General features: G+C 49.1%; 2 protein-coding genes and 1 long non-coding RNA gene across 9 annotated transcripts in view; 1 reads left to right on the top strand and 2 right to left on the bottom strand.

Annotated features, from left to right (window-relative positions):
* Positions 1-28: 28 nt before the first annotated feature.
* Dhrs13 (dehydrogenase/reductase (SDR family) member 13) lies at positions 29-5,580 on the bottom strand. The gene is made up of 5 exons (NM_183286.2): positions 5,395-5,580; positions 5,190-5,308; positions 3,757-3,880; positions 3,307-3,618; positions 29-1,031 (listed from the first exon to the last, which is right to left on the bottom strand). Exons 1-5 carry the CDS (start codon positions 5,519-5,521, stop codon positions 583-585), a joined length of 1,131 nt encoding a protein of 376 aa, NP_899109.2. The 5' UTR covers positions 5,522-5,580; the 3' UTR covers positions 29-582.
* Dhrs13os (dehydrogenase/reductase (SDR family) member 13, opposite strand) lies at positions 5,228-7,887 on the top strand. Its single transcript, NR_152257.1, has 2 exons — positions 5,228-5,736; positions 5,962-7,887. It is a non-coding gene; the product is annotated as a dehydrogenase/reductase (SDR family) member 13, opposite strand (long non-coding RNA).
* Phf12 (PHD finger protein 12) overlaps positions 7,354-15,997 on the bottom strand; it is a 47,807-nt gene continuing 39,163 nt past the window's right edge. For 2 of the 7 annotated variants that reach the window (XM_030246034.1, XM_017314564.2), the window contains exons 7-14: positions 15,377-15,535; positions 14,074-14,866; positions 12,807-12,932; positions 11,865-12,008; positions 10,475-10,573; positions 9,584-9,666; positions 8,912-9,050; positions 7,354-8,576 (exon numbers count right to left, since the gene is read on the bottom strand). In XM_030246034.1, coding sequence (XP_030101894.1) covers positions 8,242-8,576; positions 8,912-9,050; positions 9,584-9,666; positions 10,475-10,573; positions 11,865-12,008; positions 12,807-12,932; positions 14,074-14,866; positions 15,377-15,535 — 1,878 coding nt within the window. In that variant the 3' untranslated portion in view covers positions 7,354-8,241. Of the gene's footprint in view, positions 8,577-8,911; positions 9,051-9,583; positions 9,667-10,474; positions 10,574-11,864; positions 12,009-12,806; positions 13,081-14,073; positions 14,867-15,376; positions 15,536-15,997 lie in introns of all 7 variants that reach the window. The other 5 variants (XR_003949452.1, XR_003949453.1, XR_388469.2 and 2 more) reach the window with 5 other exon arrangements.

The following is a 15,997-nucleotide window of genomic DNA, read 5'->3' as shown; positions in this document are numbered from 1 at the left end:
TGTGGAAAGAGGCGGGAGCCAGAGCATCCACAGTCAGCTCGCTTTATTCCAGGGGGTTTGGCCCTGTAGCACCTTTGGGGCACCTCAGTTGTATCACAGTTACTACTGCGTCACCTCGGGCACCGGCCCTAGGGCAGACTCCCGGGCTCAAAACCCCAGTTCCTGCCCTGACTTAGTCCTTTCCCAATTCCGCCTCCATAAAAATGGGGGTAAATTCACTACCTAGCTAGAAAGTTGCCAAGGGCTGAATTCAGTCAGTAATTAATGTTTAACATCTGCAGTGCATCAACCACAAAGTCTCCGGCCCTTTCCCTGGGCAGATCACTACTCAGGGAAGGGCTCAGAAATCTGAAAATCAAATTCCAGAGCAACACAGTATCTCATATATCATCCCTGAATCTGGGGTTACAGTGTCTCTTAGGAAGTAGTATTCATTTCCTTTCACAAGGAAAAGGGCTGTTCAGGACATGACAAGAGGTTCCGAGGTAAATGTGGCAACCCTTCAGTGCCCAGGCACACAACTGAGATTTTTGAGGGATCCCACTGGGCTACAAAAGCATTCTATCCCGGGGGTTAGGAAAGTTAGGGTGTAGGTTCATCCTTCACCTGAATTCTTCGCTGTGTCAATTTGGATAAGTCTTGCGAGCCCTGATAGCTATGAGAAGGTCCAGAAACTGTGGTTTTCTCAGGGCTGGGGGCGCTCTGAGAAGATGGGGCCCTGGGATCCTCAGGTTCCGGCTCTTCATCAGGGTCATCATCATCGTCTCCAGGTGCAAGCCCTGCCAACTTCTTGGTAGCTTTCCATAGCCTTTGAGCAGCCTGGTCATCTCTAGCAGCTGGGGAGACCTCCTCCACGTGGCAGTTGGCAAAATATCTCCCGCTGAGGGGCTCAATGCCCTCCTGCAGAGCGCAGTACAGGGGTGTCTGGGCACCCCCTTGAGGTGCCCGGAGCACCAGCCAAGCCAGTGGGCGCAAAATAGGACGCAGCCATCCAGGAAGATGACGCAGGAAGAGCTCCGAGTTCACAGGTCCTGTGGGCAGGAAGAAAGAGGATTTGTGGAGGAAGGCAATGGGGGCCCAGGCATCAGGCAGGGAAAAAAACCAGCTAGGATCAGACGGTAGAATCTGCTTCCAGGGAAAGTGTCTACCAGGTATTCAGGGGCCCCACAAGGTGATTTAACCCATTTCCTACAGAAAGCCTTCCTACCAGCCTAACGGCCTGTATAGTCCCATCTCCTAGGCTGTGCTTATGTGTGTTCTATGTTCTTTGCTGTTTAATCGCTATTGTCCCCGCTTTTGGTGCTAGTGACTTGAACCCAGGGCTGTGTACCTGCTGTCTAGTACTCTATCAACTGAGCTACATCCCTGGTCCTTTCCTTTCTTTCTGAGAAAGAGTCTCACGCCTCTGTAAATTCAGTCTAACCTCGAACTGGCAGCAATACACCTGCCTCAGCTTCCCACTGGGGGTACCACAGTGCCTAATTCATACCAGCTTTTCATCTATCTTGAGCCCCATTCCTTTGTTTAGCCATCATTTTTAAGAACCTATAGTATATCAGCCACCGTTTTTTTTTTTTAACACTGGGGATCTGTAATTGTAACAAGAGCTTAATAAAGGTTAATAGCATTATTATCAGTGCGATTACAAAGAAGCCCCAAACAACGGTTTTCTAAGATGTTAGTACGATGATCTAGGCGAGCCCTGTCTATTGTAGCCTATTGTCTAAGGACAAAGATGATTCACCAGCCCATGTCTCCTCCTCCTCCGTTCTAGGCACACCAGCCTCCTGCAGCACATTAGCAACACCTGCCTCTGTGCTCCTTATTCAAGTTCTGAGCTTCAAAGATCCCTTTATCTCTTTCAGATCTGTGTTCAATTCTAACCAAGTGTCTTCCTTGACAGCCACTGACAAAATAAAAACGTTACATCTGAGAAGGTCCCTCTTTTCCTGTTTATCTTTCCCTAGTGTCTCTCTCCGGATGTTATCGCCACTTGTCATGGGATATGAGGGCGAGGTCCTTGGTGTTTGCTTTGTCTTCTCTCAGAGAGACGGGGTCTTACAGACCAAGGCGGCCTCACTACTTTTGTCCCAGCACATAAATCATGCCTACTGTATAGTAGGTTCCATAAAGAAAGGGATCCTTGACTGGATGGCACCGTACTTATCATCACCACCGCCCTGACTTGTCTTTTCAGTGGTGTTGGGGACCAAACCCAATCTTAGCTTGGTGTGGTGGCTTATATGGGAAATCTAAATATGAGGCAAGAAGTTTGGGGTGAATTTGAGGCTTGACTGAGCTACCCAGAATTCCAGAAAACTGTCTCAACCACCCCCCTCCCCCATCAAAACTAAAACAAAAAACAGAACAAAATAAAATGCCAACAAACAGCTAGAACAACCAGATGGCTCAGTGGTTAAGAGTACTCGCTGCTCTTGTAGAGGACCTGGGTTTTTGGTTTTAAAGATTTTATTTATTTTTTTATTCATATGAGTGCACTGTAGCTATTTTCAAACACACCAGAAGAGGGCATCAGACCCCATTACAGATGGTTGTGAGCCACCATGTGGCTACTGGGAACTGAACTCAGGACCTCTGGAAGAGCAGTCAGTGCTCTTAACCGCTGAGCCATCTCTCCAGCCCCTAGGTTGGTTCTTAGCACCCACATGGAAGGAAGGTCACAACCATCCGTAACACCAGTGCTAGGAGAATCTTACGTCTGTGGGCACTGCCACCACTACAGTATATAGCCATGCAGAGAAAACTAACACATACACATACACACACACACACACACACACACACACACTAAACTAAGCCAGGAATGATGTTCCATACCTTTGATCCCAGCACTCTGGAGACAGAAGCAGGCAGGTCTTTGGATGTTTGAGGCCAGCCTTGCCTACAAAGCAAACTCCAGGCCAGCTTAGTCTACACAGTGAGATCCTGTCTCAAAACCAAATCAACCAAACAACCAACCAACCAAACATCCTAAACCAAAGAGCAGAAGCTCAGGGTTTGGCCTATACTAGGACATGTGTTCTACCTATCAGCTGCAGCCGCAGCCCTCTATATTATCATCAGGATCTTGTTTTATCCCCAAGCCAGTGGTCAGCATCCAAGCGTGAAGGTGAGCAAGGAAGAAAACAGATGAGAAGAAAGTCTGCTCCCAAGATCAGCAAGGAACAGGTTTCCCTTTGACCATGTTTCCATTCTGTGACTCAATAGGAGACTGGGGGTATGGAGGCACATAGTAACATACAAAGATGCTAGAGAAGTAAGGAAGAGCCGTCAGTCAGGCCTCACCTGGGTGGGCCGCATAGCAGGTAACACCAGTGCCCTCAAGCTGGGTGGCAAGCTCCCGGGCAAACAGCACGTTGGCTAGTTTGCTGTCAGCGTACGCCCGAAGCTCCTGCTGCCAGCCCACCACTGGGCAGTCCAGACGTGTGAAGTCGAGACGACCACGTCGGTGGGCAGCCGATGACACTATTACCACACGGCTGGGGGCACATGACCTCAGGCGGGGTAGCAACAAGTGCGTCAGCAGAAAAGGGCCAACATGGTTCACTCGCAACAGCAGGTTAAAGGTTTCCCGAGTCCGGCCACAGGAGCTGATCCCTAGAGCAGAAGCTAGGCATGAGGTGCTGTCATAGGTGTCCCACAGGTCTTAGAATCCCCACTTGTGAGATGTGTCTGCTGGAGGGTCTGCCTCTCCAGGCTCCCCGCCGCCCTCCCACAGGGCCTGCTACTCCTCACCTGCATTGTGGATGAGGACGTCCAGCCTTGGCTCAGAGCTTAAGAAGGCTGTGGCAAAGGCCTGCACGGAGGCCAGACTGGCCAAGTCCAAGGCCATGAAGATGACCTCATTGTTTCCACTTTCCTGTGGAGCAGCAAGGGCTAGGATTGTTACTGGGTATCTCCCTTCTCCTCCCTCTTTCCAGGCTTCTGAGAGTCTACCCACCTATGACTAAAACCTGCCTCTATGCATCAGCGTGTAATGGGTGTGTGGATTCAAATCTTGACTTTGCCCCTAACTAGAGTGTGACTTCAGACGTGATACTGAATATCTTTTGGGCCTCTGTTCTCTTACTGAAAAATGAGAGGATAGTAATAATATTAACAGCAATAATAATACTTTCTACTGGAAAAAAAAGCTGGGAGAGTTAAATCAGATAAAATACATGTATGTCTGGTGTGGTGGCACACATTGGTTATCCTAGCTACCCTTTTGTCACCAGTTCAAGGCCTGCCTGAGCTAGAGTTAATATATATTAAATACCCAGTCAGCAGCGTGCAGGTATTTGCCATTAACATCCCTTGTTTTTATTATCATTTACCATAAAAATCAATTACAGCCTTTCACCTGTTGTAGACAGCATCTTGCTACGTAGCTCAGACTGCCTTGGAACTCATGATCTCCCTTCCTCAGCCTCTTCAGGGCTGGAATTACAGGTGTGCACCAGCATGTCCTGCTGTAACAAACTTTTCCTAAGAGACTGTGGTCTTCTCTTACACACCTTTTTAAAAAAAATTTATTTTATTTGTTTGCTTGTTTATTTTGAGACAGAGTCTTAGGATGTAGCCCAAGCTGGTCTTCAACTCACAGAAATCTACCTGTCTCTGCCTCTCAAGTGCTAGGATTAAAGGTATGTGACCCTCTCACTCCTGTCCTCTGCAGTCTAGACACCGCACAGTTCTAAGAAATTCATCTGAAAAAGCCATCAGGATGGTCCAGAGCCTACTGAAGTGTCTTCTCTGCTCAGCTGTCTTCAACTCGATGGTATTTGGAAGGGCCTTCAGAAGCTGGCTGTGGCTCAGAACCACTTCAGGACATTCCTTTTATTCCTTGCTTCATCTCCCGCCCCCTGTCTCTCCAATTAGACTCTCTAGTCTCAGGGCATTTGCACCTGCTGTTCTTTCTGCATCTCTTCATTATCCTAACCCTTCCTTCTTTGTCGCCTTTGCCAAGGCTGGCCTTGAGCTCGCAGCCCGGTGCTGGGACCACACCTGACTTCATTAACTCTGATTCTTAAAGCTCTCAAGATTAAAGACCACAGCAGTCCCTGCATCTTCCTCTCTGTTTAAGGGATAGTGAGGCTCTCTCCTCTCAGATCTTGATTCCTCCGTCGCTCTGCTCCGCCCTCCGCGTCCCGGGCTCACCCGCCTCCCGCATTCCCCTATGGTCTCACCTGACGGAGGTCGAAAGCGGCCGCTTCCCCGCGCTCCCGGCTGCGGCAGGCCAGCACCACGCGCGCTCCCCGGCGCGCCAGCTCCAGCGCTGTCATCTTTCCGATGCCGCTATTGGCGCCTGCGGGCGGCGGGTGGGAGCCAGCTCAGCCGGTCGGGCCGCGGCCACCCGCCCGGCCTCCCCGCCGCCCGCTCGCGCGCACTCACCAGTGACCACGACCGTGCGGCCCCGAAGGCTGCCGATGCCGCCGCACGACGGGGCCTTCACCAGGTTGTAGTAGACAAGCACGTAGGCGCCCAGCAGCAGCCCGGCGCCCAGCAGCAGCATCTCCATGCCGGCAGTGCTCCCGATTCCCGCCCGGGCCTCGTCGCTCCCGCCTCGGCCTCGCGAGGGCGGCGGCAGGCTGGGCAGGGGTGTGCGCGCACGCGTGGCCCCTGCGAGCGCCCCCTAGGCGTGCGCCTGCGTGCCCTGGCGGCGTGCCTAGGAGAAACACCTTGGAGTCCTGGGAGCGCCCTCTAGGCTTGCGAACTCCCGGGAACGCGTGCTCGGTAAGTACCCGGAAACATCTGCCTGAGGGACGGGTGGGTGTGTGCATGCCTAGGGCCCTGAGATCTCCGCTCAGGCTTTGGGCGTGCTTCTGGATTCTGGGCGGGCGCCGGCGGTGAGAGCACTGCGTAGGTGTCTGTGCCCATCGCGGGAGTCCTCCAGGCTGTGCATGCATCTGTAGTCTCCACCAACGCGTGTGACTGAATGAACATCTCTGTTTACTCTAGGTGTGAGTATGTAGCAGTCTCTCAGTCTGGAGTCCTGTGTACATGAATGGGCTCGTGTGTCTGGAGTCGAGTCCTGGATGCCTTTTCCTCAATGAAGCGACTCTTTTCTCATTCTTTCATTATCCAGCCCTCCGCTGCTCTTCTAGGACATTTCCCGTTACAGGCCAGAGGCATGAGGCTTCTTATGCTGGCACTGACAGGGTTGTCAGGATTCAACCATGTGATTTCCTAACTTTGTGACCCCACCCCTTTCCCTGTCGATTTTGGAGGTGGTTTCCCTAGGCCCATGGTGGCCTTAAATTTGAGATCCTCCTTCCTCAAACTCCGAAACAGTGGGTATTACATGGTTGTTACTCCATGACCTCTGCTTTCGAAAAGGCGGTAATTTGTTTCTAGAACGGTTCACAGGTAGCAAGACTAGGTAGGTAGACACTCCATTACTCTGGAAACAGTGACTGAGGGTAAGCTGGGCAGGGACAGCTAGGGATGTGGGCATTCCAAGCAGGACCTTGCCTAGGACAGTGAAGGACAGGTAGTTCCTTTCTGCCTTTGGAGGTTTAAGAAGTCCTTCCTGAAGTGGAAGCAGAGTGGCAGGGACAAGAATACAACTATATGTGGGAGTCAGGGTCAGATTTCTGAGACCAGGGAATTCCCTATTTAATACTGCACTGTGTTCTTGGAGCACAACTATAGACGCTGTGGATGTAAAGCTCGTCTTCTAGCCCTATCAACAGACTTGAATATATGAATAGGTACTAGTTAGAATAGTGCCAGAACACAGATTTTTCTAGGGGACTGTTCTCAGGAAGAACTTCCTGAATAAGCCATCTCCAGGAAGCTAGCAGGATGCCCAGGAAATTAGAATTAGGGTAACACAGCAGGGTATTTCCTGATGAGAACAGCAGAAGTTATTCAAGTTACACCAAGAGCCGCACAGGCTAGAGCAGCAGTCTTTAACCTGGGTCACCTCCTTACCAAGAGTCGAAGGACCCCTTCACAGGAGTTGCATCTCAGATATCCTGTGTCAGACATTTATAATTTGCAACAGTAGCAAAATTAAAGTTATGATGTAGCACTGAAATACTTTTAGGGTAGGTGGTCACCACACGACAGACTGTATAAAAGGGTCACAGCATCAGGACTGTTGAGAACCATTGGTCTAGAGAGATGTTACTGTATTAGGGCTCCCTAGGGAAACAGCAGCCCTCCAAAGGCAAGCACTCCTTTCCAGTTCCCTCTCAGAGCTTAGGCTCCCTTCACTAACATCTGCCTTCTCCACCAAGCTTCCCTGGAGACTACCTGAGACTGACACTTGTACAAAGGGTGTGAAAAGTGAGATCCAGGACACTTCCCCTTCTAAGCATGACAGGGAGGACAGACAGGCAGAAAACATAATTTGAAGTATTTTTGGTTTTTATATACAGAATACAGGAAAGTTTCTGTCAAGTCTAAAACATTACAATTACTATGTACATTGGTTGTGGGGAAGAGGAAGTATCTGGGGTGAGGAGGAAGAGAAGTGGTAAGAACAAAAAAGGACACAGAACAGGTTTACGACAAAAACGCCTTTGCTACAATAGACAATTTGAGAAACACTCTACCACATGTACTGTACACAGCTTTTAAAAACATTGAAAAAATGCCATCACTAGATGTATTTACACAAAATCCAAATACACTTTTCCTTATTTGAAATAAAATAGATGGACAGCCAGAAAAAAGGATTCATTTCTCATTTGTCCATATACACAGTAGCTACCTGTAGTGCAACTGCTGCAGAGAGGGGAAGTCCTTGTAGGGTGGGAACCATGGAAAGGAGTGGGTAGCGATCTTTATATTAAATAAAACAATGATATTGTATAGATTTTGCTGTATGAAAACTGTATTTTTTTCTTTTAATATAAAACTATTGTCACTGCCACAAAATAGAACAAGTTTCTGATTATTTTACAACAGTGGGCAGGCGGTCGAGGGGGAGGAGCAGGAGGCGGGGGAAGGGATTGTGCTGGAGGAAGTGTCCAGACCAGGGCCTCCTGTCCCTGCCCTCGCTGCTCCTCAGCGCGGATCTGCCGCTTTCCCATGAAATGTTGAGTACAAATATATGTGCAAATGCCCCCTAGAACTTGAGAAAAGAAAAAAAGTCTTAAAAAACAGTCAAAAGGTTTTCTTCATTTCATGCAAAGATTGTAGTTGAGGGTTTCTGGTATAGAAAACACCCAGGCTTGGTTCGTGTACATTTTTGCATTGCAGGAGTCTTGGGTGGGCGTCCAGGCCAATGGCCTAGGGAACGGAGTTGGAGCGCAGCACAGGGCCCTGATGGGGCTTGAGAGAGAGTTTCTCAGCCAAGACCCCATCCTGCAGCAGGCTGGCATCGCCTTTGGGCTGTTTGGTCGCAAACTCAGTGATGCTGAAGACAAACTGCAGGCAGCCCAGCTTGATGTAGCTGCCATGGTGGAGTAAGGCTGTGCCCTCCCAGCCGGCCCCACTGCCCCCAATCAAGCTTGAGCTGCTGGCTTTGCAATTGCAGGGTCTCCGCTGTGGCCCCTGGGCCTGGGAACTCATCATGGCTGCCTCCTCACTTGGCTCTTCATCCTGTTTCTGGTGTCGGCGGCGCCCTGGGAAAAAGGGGCATGATCATAGGAGGGGAAGAGTGAATGGCTGACCTGTCTGGGGTGACTGGCAGTACTGGCCCCCTGCGTCTCCCCATTCTATGCTACATGATCAGGGCTGAGGATGCTCAGACGGGGCTGGAGTCTCAAGTCCCTGCCCAGGTCTGATACATATGTGGGTGTTCAGCACTTGATTTTCGGTGGCTTTTTCCAGGCCCACCATCAATGAGCTTGGCCAAGGGGACTGGGAAGGCAAGAAACTGTAGGTCACTGACAGCATGGTAGAACCAAGGTGACGGGGGGCCTTAGCTGTGTGGCCACAGGCCTCTGCTCCAACTTACTGATGACACTCTGTACTTTGGCAACAATACTGCTTGGGGGGGTTGGCGGGGTCTTCTCAGAGAAGTCACATGAATACAGCACATTGTCCACCGTTGTCCCATGCTCACTGTAGTTTAACAGCTCATAATGTTTGGTATTCTGAGGAGGAGGGGAGATAATGATGTGTAGTTGCTGTGTGCAGCCTTGGGAGAGGACATAGGGCTTGCTGCTCTACCTAGCAAGATCTCATGCTCTTCCTCAGTCACAGCCTGCCTCTTTCAGAATTCACCAAGACTCACCCATGTGAAAGCCTGCCCCATTGACTCCACATCTCCTCCCTCACCCTGCTCCTCAGCACTGGCTCCTGTTGATCTGAAATTCACTGGCACATAATTATGATGAAACTCAGGGACACACAGAGCTTGGCTTCCTTCTATTTTGATCCCTTCCCATTTTGAGGTGGCTTCCCTCAATTGTTTCTGAGGGCAACATTAGTTGCAGCGATTGCCTGCTCCTACAAACAGGTTGCCATGGTGGAATGCCAAGCCCTTCACACTGAGTCTTTCCTTCCAAGATGGACAGGAAGAAAAAGGACAAGCCTTTCATCCTTGCCTCTGCCTGTGTCCAGAACCCAGTGCTGGGGAAGGACCTCAGGCTAGGAAAGCTCCCTCCCACCCATCTCTGCCCCTCACCTCATCGTAGAATATGCAGGCATGTTTCCCGGACACGTAGTTACAGTGACCATAGTTTGTAAGGCACACATCCATGTCAGCTCCTGCAAGGTGGCAGGAGTCAAGGAAAAGGTAGAGAACAGACTGTAAGGTGTATGTGTTGGGGAGGTGAAAGAGAGGGGAGTGGGTGGGTGCTAGTAGAAACTTCAAGGTAGCTCAAGGCCTCTTTTTTTTTTTTCTCTTTTTTTTCCCCTTTATAGTAATGGGGTATAGCTTTGAACTCTTGATCTCCCTGCCTCCATTCCGTAAGTACTGAAGTACTGAGATTATAGATATATGTTGGCAAGTTCAGCAATTCCTTTTGTTGTTCTAAAGCTAATCTGCATTAGAATACATGGCTGCCACCCAGACAGACAGTAAGCTACTGAAGAGGATGGTATATCCATGTGAACACAATAGTGTAGGGCACTTTAAAGGGCAATTTCTAGGGGTGATCAGAGGTGTGGTGGGCAATACTCATAGATGTAGTACCTGAGAGGTTGAGGCAAGAGAACAGACTGGAGTTCAAGGCCACCCTGAACTACAGAGGAGATCCTATCTTAAATCATCTTGATGACCAAAAATAAACTAACAAATAAAGGAAGGTTATGTGTGAGCTTATCACACCTGAGAATAAAGAAGTGTTCTCTTTTTAAGTCTTTCCTTACAGTGTTTCAGAAGCTACTGAGAGGCAGTTAAAGCAAAAGGCCTGAGCCAAGGAAGTACCCCATTGGATTGTCTGGGTTCTCAGTCTCTCTTGCCTGGACACCCCAGTGGGGTGTTGTTAGATCTATCAACCTCAAAAGGGTTTCTCTAAGTGTCCACCTTTAGGCTGAAGGTCCAGTACCCCTCCCAGACTCCTGGCTGGCTCACCTGTCCCGATGTAGAGGGTTCGATAGCACATGTTCACAGCTCCTCCCAACCCTAAGAGGGGGCAGAACACAGCTCGGGCCTGTACCTCCTTTCTTTGCACTACAAGACAAACATAGGGATAGGATCATTCAGAAACCCAGAACCTGTGACCCAAACACAAACCAACAAAACCTGGATCTATGGTTGGTGGCCTTGAAAAAAAATCTCACTAGGTGACTCAAGCTCAGACTCACACCTGACCCAGAGCTGCTTCAGGGAGTGCTCCACCCCACCCACAGCACTTCCACGACAGGTTAGGAAGGGCCTTCAATGAAGATGGTTACAGAATTTGAAGACATTAGTACTTTAAGATCCTGGGATCCTGGTTAGCTTAACAAGGATATTCCAACTGGTAATAAAAAGAGAACATGGAAAAACCTAAGGCATAGGTCAGCGTTTCTTAAGCTTTAATGAGCACTTCAACTGCCTATGGATATTGTTAATTATAGTTTAGTTATACAGTACTTGTCCAGTAAGTCAATGGCTTTGATCCCTAGAACTACTGCCACCCACATCCAAAAACTGATTTTGGATTTAGTTGGGAATAAAAGGGTCTAGAATCTGTAAATTTGCATTTACTGCATTGGCGTTCACACGCACTTGTTAGCGTTCACACATACACAAACAACTTTTGGTGTTGTTCCTCATATTCTGGTTTTTGGAGGAACAAGGTCTCTCAGTGGCCTAGAATTCAAGAAGTAGATTAGGCTGGACAGCTAATGAATCCCAGGGACCGGTCTATCCCCACTTGCTCAGTTCTGGGATTGTATGTACTGCAGGTATCACCATACCTAGCTTTTGTTATGTGGGTTCTAGGGATACAACTCAGGTTTCTTTTTCAACTTAGGGACCTCCTAGTTCTAGAATTTGTATTTCTAATAAGCTCCTGGGGCTCTGATGTTGCTGGCATGGCACATTCCCTGAAGCACCAAAGCTCTCATGTGCTGAGCAAGGCTTCCAGATAACCAAGTGGAATTAACACTGGAGAAGAATTTCCTACTGTTGTTCTATTTCTCACCTTGAACCTTAGGAAAACCTATTAGTTCAAATGTTACAAAGTAACTGAACAGAAAGCATACAACATACACCCCAAAGGATGGTAGCTGCTTTGCTATGAATCAAAGTGGACTTGTGTGAAAGAAGTTATGGCAAACTCCCCAAGTCTGACCAAAAAGTTGTTTATCTTGTTCACACTGAGAAAAAAAAAAAATCACGGTGCTTTATTAAACCCAAAGGTACAAAGAGTTTAAGCTACTGAAATCAGAGATTCTCCATGGAGCAAGGTGGTCATTCACACACATCAGACAGGAGAGCTGATGGTGTGGTGGCAGGCATATGCACGCGCGCGCACCTTCTGGGTGGTGCCCTCCAGAAGCCAGCGGATGTGTCCCAACATTGCCCGGTGAAGCTTGGACCCGGGAAGGGAAAAGCTGATGTACTCTCTGCAAGGCCAGAAACTTGATCAGCTTCTCATCCAACATATTTATCTCGATTTCTATCAACCAAAGAAAAAGATCAAAAAAAGCTGAGAGAAATGGATTGTGGAAGCAGATAAGGGAGACAGGGCAAATCCAGCAAGTGACTTTTATTCAAACAATATAAAGTTCACAGTGGAACAAAGATCTGAAAATGGGTATCTCACGTGCCATTTGCAGTGAGAAGGACCCAGAGCGGTGGCTTCTTGTAGTAAGGCAGGCTAATTTTAAATAAAGAAAGGCAGAACCAATGACCCAAAGTTGCCTGGTATAGACTTATATATAGTCTTTTCTACCCACTCTGTGCAGAGAAATCCATCTCTATTCTCTTTAACTTTGGGGTTCACCACAGATGGAAACAAGTCTCCTGGTTTTGTTTTGCTGCCCAAACCAAGGGAGCTGCCTAATGTGATTCTGTTCTTTCCCACTGGTTCAGCTTAGCTGTGTTCTCCTTTTCTTCCTCTTTGGTTATATTGTGTAAACCCAGAAGGCAGAGACAAGAGATGGTGCCTTCTTTCCCATTCTTTTTTTTTTTTTTTTTTTAATATTTATTTATTTATTTATTATATGTAAATACACTGTAGCTGTCCTGAGACACTCCAGAAGAGAGAGTCAGATCTCGTTACGGATGGTTGTGAGCCACCATGTGGTTGCTGGGATTTGAACTCCTGACCTTCGGAAGAGCAGTCGGGTGCTCTTACCCACTGAGCCATCTCACCAGCCCTTCTTTCCCATTCTTCTACCCAAATGGATACACGTATCCCCATCTCCCTAACCCTCTTCAAAAAGGAGCTGAAAGCTACTGGGACATCACTCACCTCCGTTGACATCCATAAATGCTCGAAGTGAGTTGGTGAGGTCCACCATGGCAGTAGAGTTGGCTGGGAAAGAGGGTACGGTTAAAGCGCTTCCTATGGATAACGTGCCGGGGCTGACCTTGCCATCTGGGGACGGAGCAGGAAGACTGTTACTTACGTCGCCTGAGGGAAACCCACCGGTCCAATCCCCCATTGTTGAGACAGTTCTGGATTTCGGACCCAAGGTGATGTTCCCTTCTTGATTCTCAACCCACAGGCTCTGGAACTCCTAGAGCTAAAAACGTGTGGTGAGGAAGGGTAGATGGAATAATAACATACCCGGGCACGCAGGATTTCCAGAGCACTTGACAACTGTGGCAATTTACTATTCTGGGGCCAAGTGCTGAGGTTGCTTTATTCTTTGGTTCATGACCACCTACCTCTCTGCTACCTCTACTCTTACAGAAACAGCACCTACAGTTCCTATCTGCTGACGGACAAATGTCAGTTTGCAGAATTTACTCACTCTAGCATTAGAGTTGGAAATAGGGCCAGGGGCTTCCAAGCAAAGAAATCACAGGCACCTGGTTGCTGACTGGGAGGATGGCGTCAGTTCATGTGGGAACACACAGGTGACAACTGCTTATGAAACCTGGTTCAGATGCTTGGATCAGCAAGCTCGGGGTCCAAATGCTGCCTGGGACAGCTGAGAGAACAAGTCTATACTGGGTCAAGTACAGACCTACAGGATTCTCTTTAGACATATGGCCAAGGGCAAGCCTTTGGGCCAGACCAACCTCTGTAGGCATCCCACTTTATAACTCTAAGAAAGGCAATGCTGCTTTCTGTCCCTGCTTCTTGAACATGAATGTTCCTCCAATGAGCTGGCTCTGAGAATCTGCATCACTCGTATGTGAATGTACACACCAAGCCTCAGGCTGACCCAAGTGGTTCCAGAAAGCATGTGCCTTCTGAGGTGATGGAACAGACAGGCAGAAGACTAGGTCCAGAAGGTGAGAGGAGGGGCCAGTGACCCAACTGCAGTTCCAGTATTGCCACTGACCTGGCAGGCCACCCTAAGGAAGTGACTTAAATTAGTGAGAACAGCCCCAACTTATGGCTGGAATAAGCTAACACAGCCTTTCATCTGCCATAAGATGCAGAAGATGGATCACTGACACAGAGATGAAAGGCCTCAAGTATTCCCAGGGATAAACTGTTTCGGACTCTTAAGTCTGTGCTATTAACACAGGATCATTCCAGAGAATACTGGAATACTGAAACTCACCTGATGATGGCGCTGGTGAGCAGAATCGTTGGTTGGCACCTGTGGCCAAGATACTGTCTCCTGCAGCCTGGGGGGGAGTGAGCACCCGGGTGGCATTTGGGGGTGAGCCCAGAGGCCTCGATTCTGTCGACGAAGGTCCTATCTGTGACTGGACAGTCTTTCTATGCAAAGTGCTGGTGTTCTCGATGCTGGCACAAGAGCTGGGAATGGAAGGGGGCAGGCTTGGGACGGGTACCAAACTCCTCTGGGGACAAGAGCTGGGGCCAGTGGCATTTTCTGTCTTCACAATGATGCCGACGTGGTTCTGAAGTCCCCCAGCCGATGGTGGCGTGAGGGGCCGGGGCCAGCCTTGCCGGTGTGTGAGGCCTGGTAAAGGGGTGTTGGCGCCAGGAAGTCGCCGGGGATCCGTGGAATCAGTGGGGCTGCTGTAGAGGTGTGGGCCATTGGCTTTTATCTCTGTGTTCACCGGCCCATTGGCAGTCCCACAAGGGGCTTTCTTGGACTTTTCCACACAAGAACTGCAGCTGATGTCTTCTAGGGTTGGGGGTTGGTGGGGTGGAGAGCAGCCCAGGGAATTTTGGGTGCTCACTGCTGAGGGGCAGGACAAAGGGTAGTGGGAAGGAAGAGGTGCCTTGTCAGCGGTTTGCAGGGAGGTGGTGATTGAGCTGTCAGTCACAATAACAGGCTTAATATCAGCCTTCTCTGTCTGTTCAGAGTCCCAAGGCGAAGGCATCTGCTTAGCAGATAAATGTTTCAATATGCTGCACTGGAGCGCAACAACACTACAGAGCCACTGCAATGGAAGGAGAGGAGAGGAGGTGAGAGGCCTGGGAGACGTTGGTCCATCCTGCTACAGTGGCCAGGGCTACAGCAGAGTTGATAAGCACTGTTTCCAAGGTTCCAACACAGTGACTAGAAAGGAATCCCACTTTCATTCCCAAGCAAGACTTCCTGGTCCACTTGGCAGTACAACCTCAGCCAGTGGAGCTGACATTTCCAGTGATCAACATTCAGCAAACACCCCAGTATCTGCTCTGTGTCTGGAACTATCACCTAACCTCTCTGTGAGTCTGCGCATCTCTCGCTACAGTACAGAACTGCCCAGCTTGCAGCAATGGGAGACAGATGAGGAGAGCGGCCTGTTTGAAGTCACCTTCTTGCTTCTGGAATATGAGCTTGGGATTCTCCAAGGGACACTCAAGTTTTAGGGGCCAGGAGGTAAGGCAGGGTAGGAATGACAGACACAGAGGCCCTGGTGATGTGGAAGAGAGACTGGACTTGGGATCCCAATCCTTGCACTCACCTCCTGCTGCTCTGCCTGAGTGGCTAAGTGCTCAGAGTTCAAAAGGTGCGTTTGTGATTCCTCAGGGACCCCACTGCAGATCAGCTCCCCGTCCCGAATGGCCGCGGGTGCAATAAGCGGGGGTGGAAACTGGTACTGAGATTTTATAGCATCAGGAACCTGTTCAGGACAGGAGAAAAGGAAAGGTTGATAGTGCCAACATGCCCAGTTGAATCTGACCTAATGAGACACTATTTTGATTGAAGGGCTGGTGCCCAAGGGATCATCTACTCTGTGATCCACCAAAACCCAAGAGGCTCAGTGTGCTGCAACTGTTTTGGGCCCTTTGACACCAGCACAGACATCTTGTCCTGAAAAGGTACGGAAACAGAAACAATAGGTAGGGACCTCATTGTTCTTTATTAAGATCTAAGGCCTTACAGAATTGTAGCACTACAGCATGCTGTCTTCCATTTTTGTCCTGAAACATGCAAGACTGATACTGGACTGGGCTTTCATCAGGGTGGTCCAGGCTGAAGGTTTGTATTTCCTAGTGCCAATGGCCAAGGCTGAACAGTAATCGAGAAATAAGTTAAATGAGGTTATATTCATGGCAGAAAAATTTAACCTGATGCCTGATGA

This window comes from Mus musculus, chromosome 11 (genome assembly GCF_000001635.26).
Source record: "Mus musculus strain C57BL/6J chromosome 11, GRCm38.p6 C57BL/6J".
NCBI lineage: Eukaryota > Metazoa > Chordata > Mammalia > Rodentia > Muridae > Mus > Mus musculus.
This window is presented reverse-complemented; position numbering and strand designations above follow the sequence as displayed.

Bases quoted from the DNA above. Each gene is read 5' to 3' on its own strand.
- Dhrs13 (NM_183286.2), bottom strand. From the start codon at position 5,521: ATGGAGATGCTGCTGCTGGGCGCCGGGCTGCTGCTGGGCGCCTACGTG. The intron at 3,881-5,189 runs GTGAGACCATAG...GCTGCTCCACAG, and splicing joins CCGCTTTCGACCTCCGTCAG to GAAAGTGGAAACAATGAGGT. The intron at 3,619-3,756 runs GTGAGGAGTAGC...CTTCTGCTCTAG, and splicing joins CGTCCTCATCCACAATGCAG to GGATCAGCTCCTGTGGCCGG.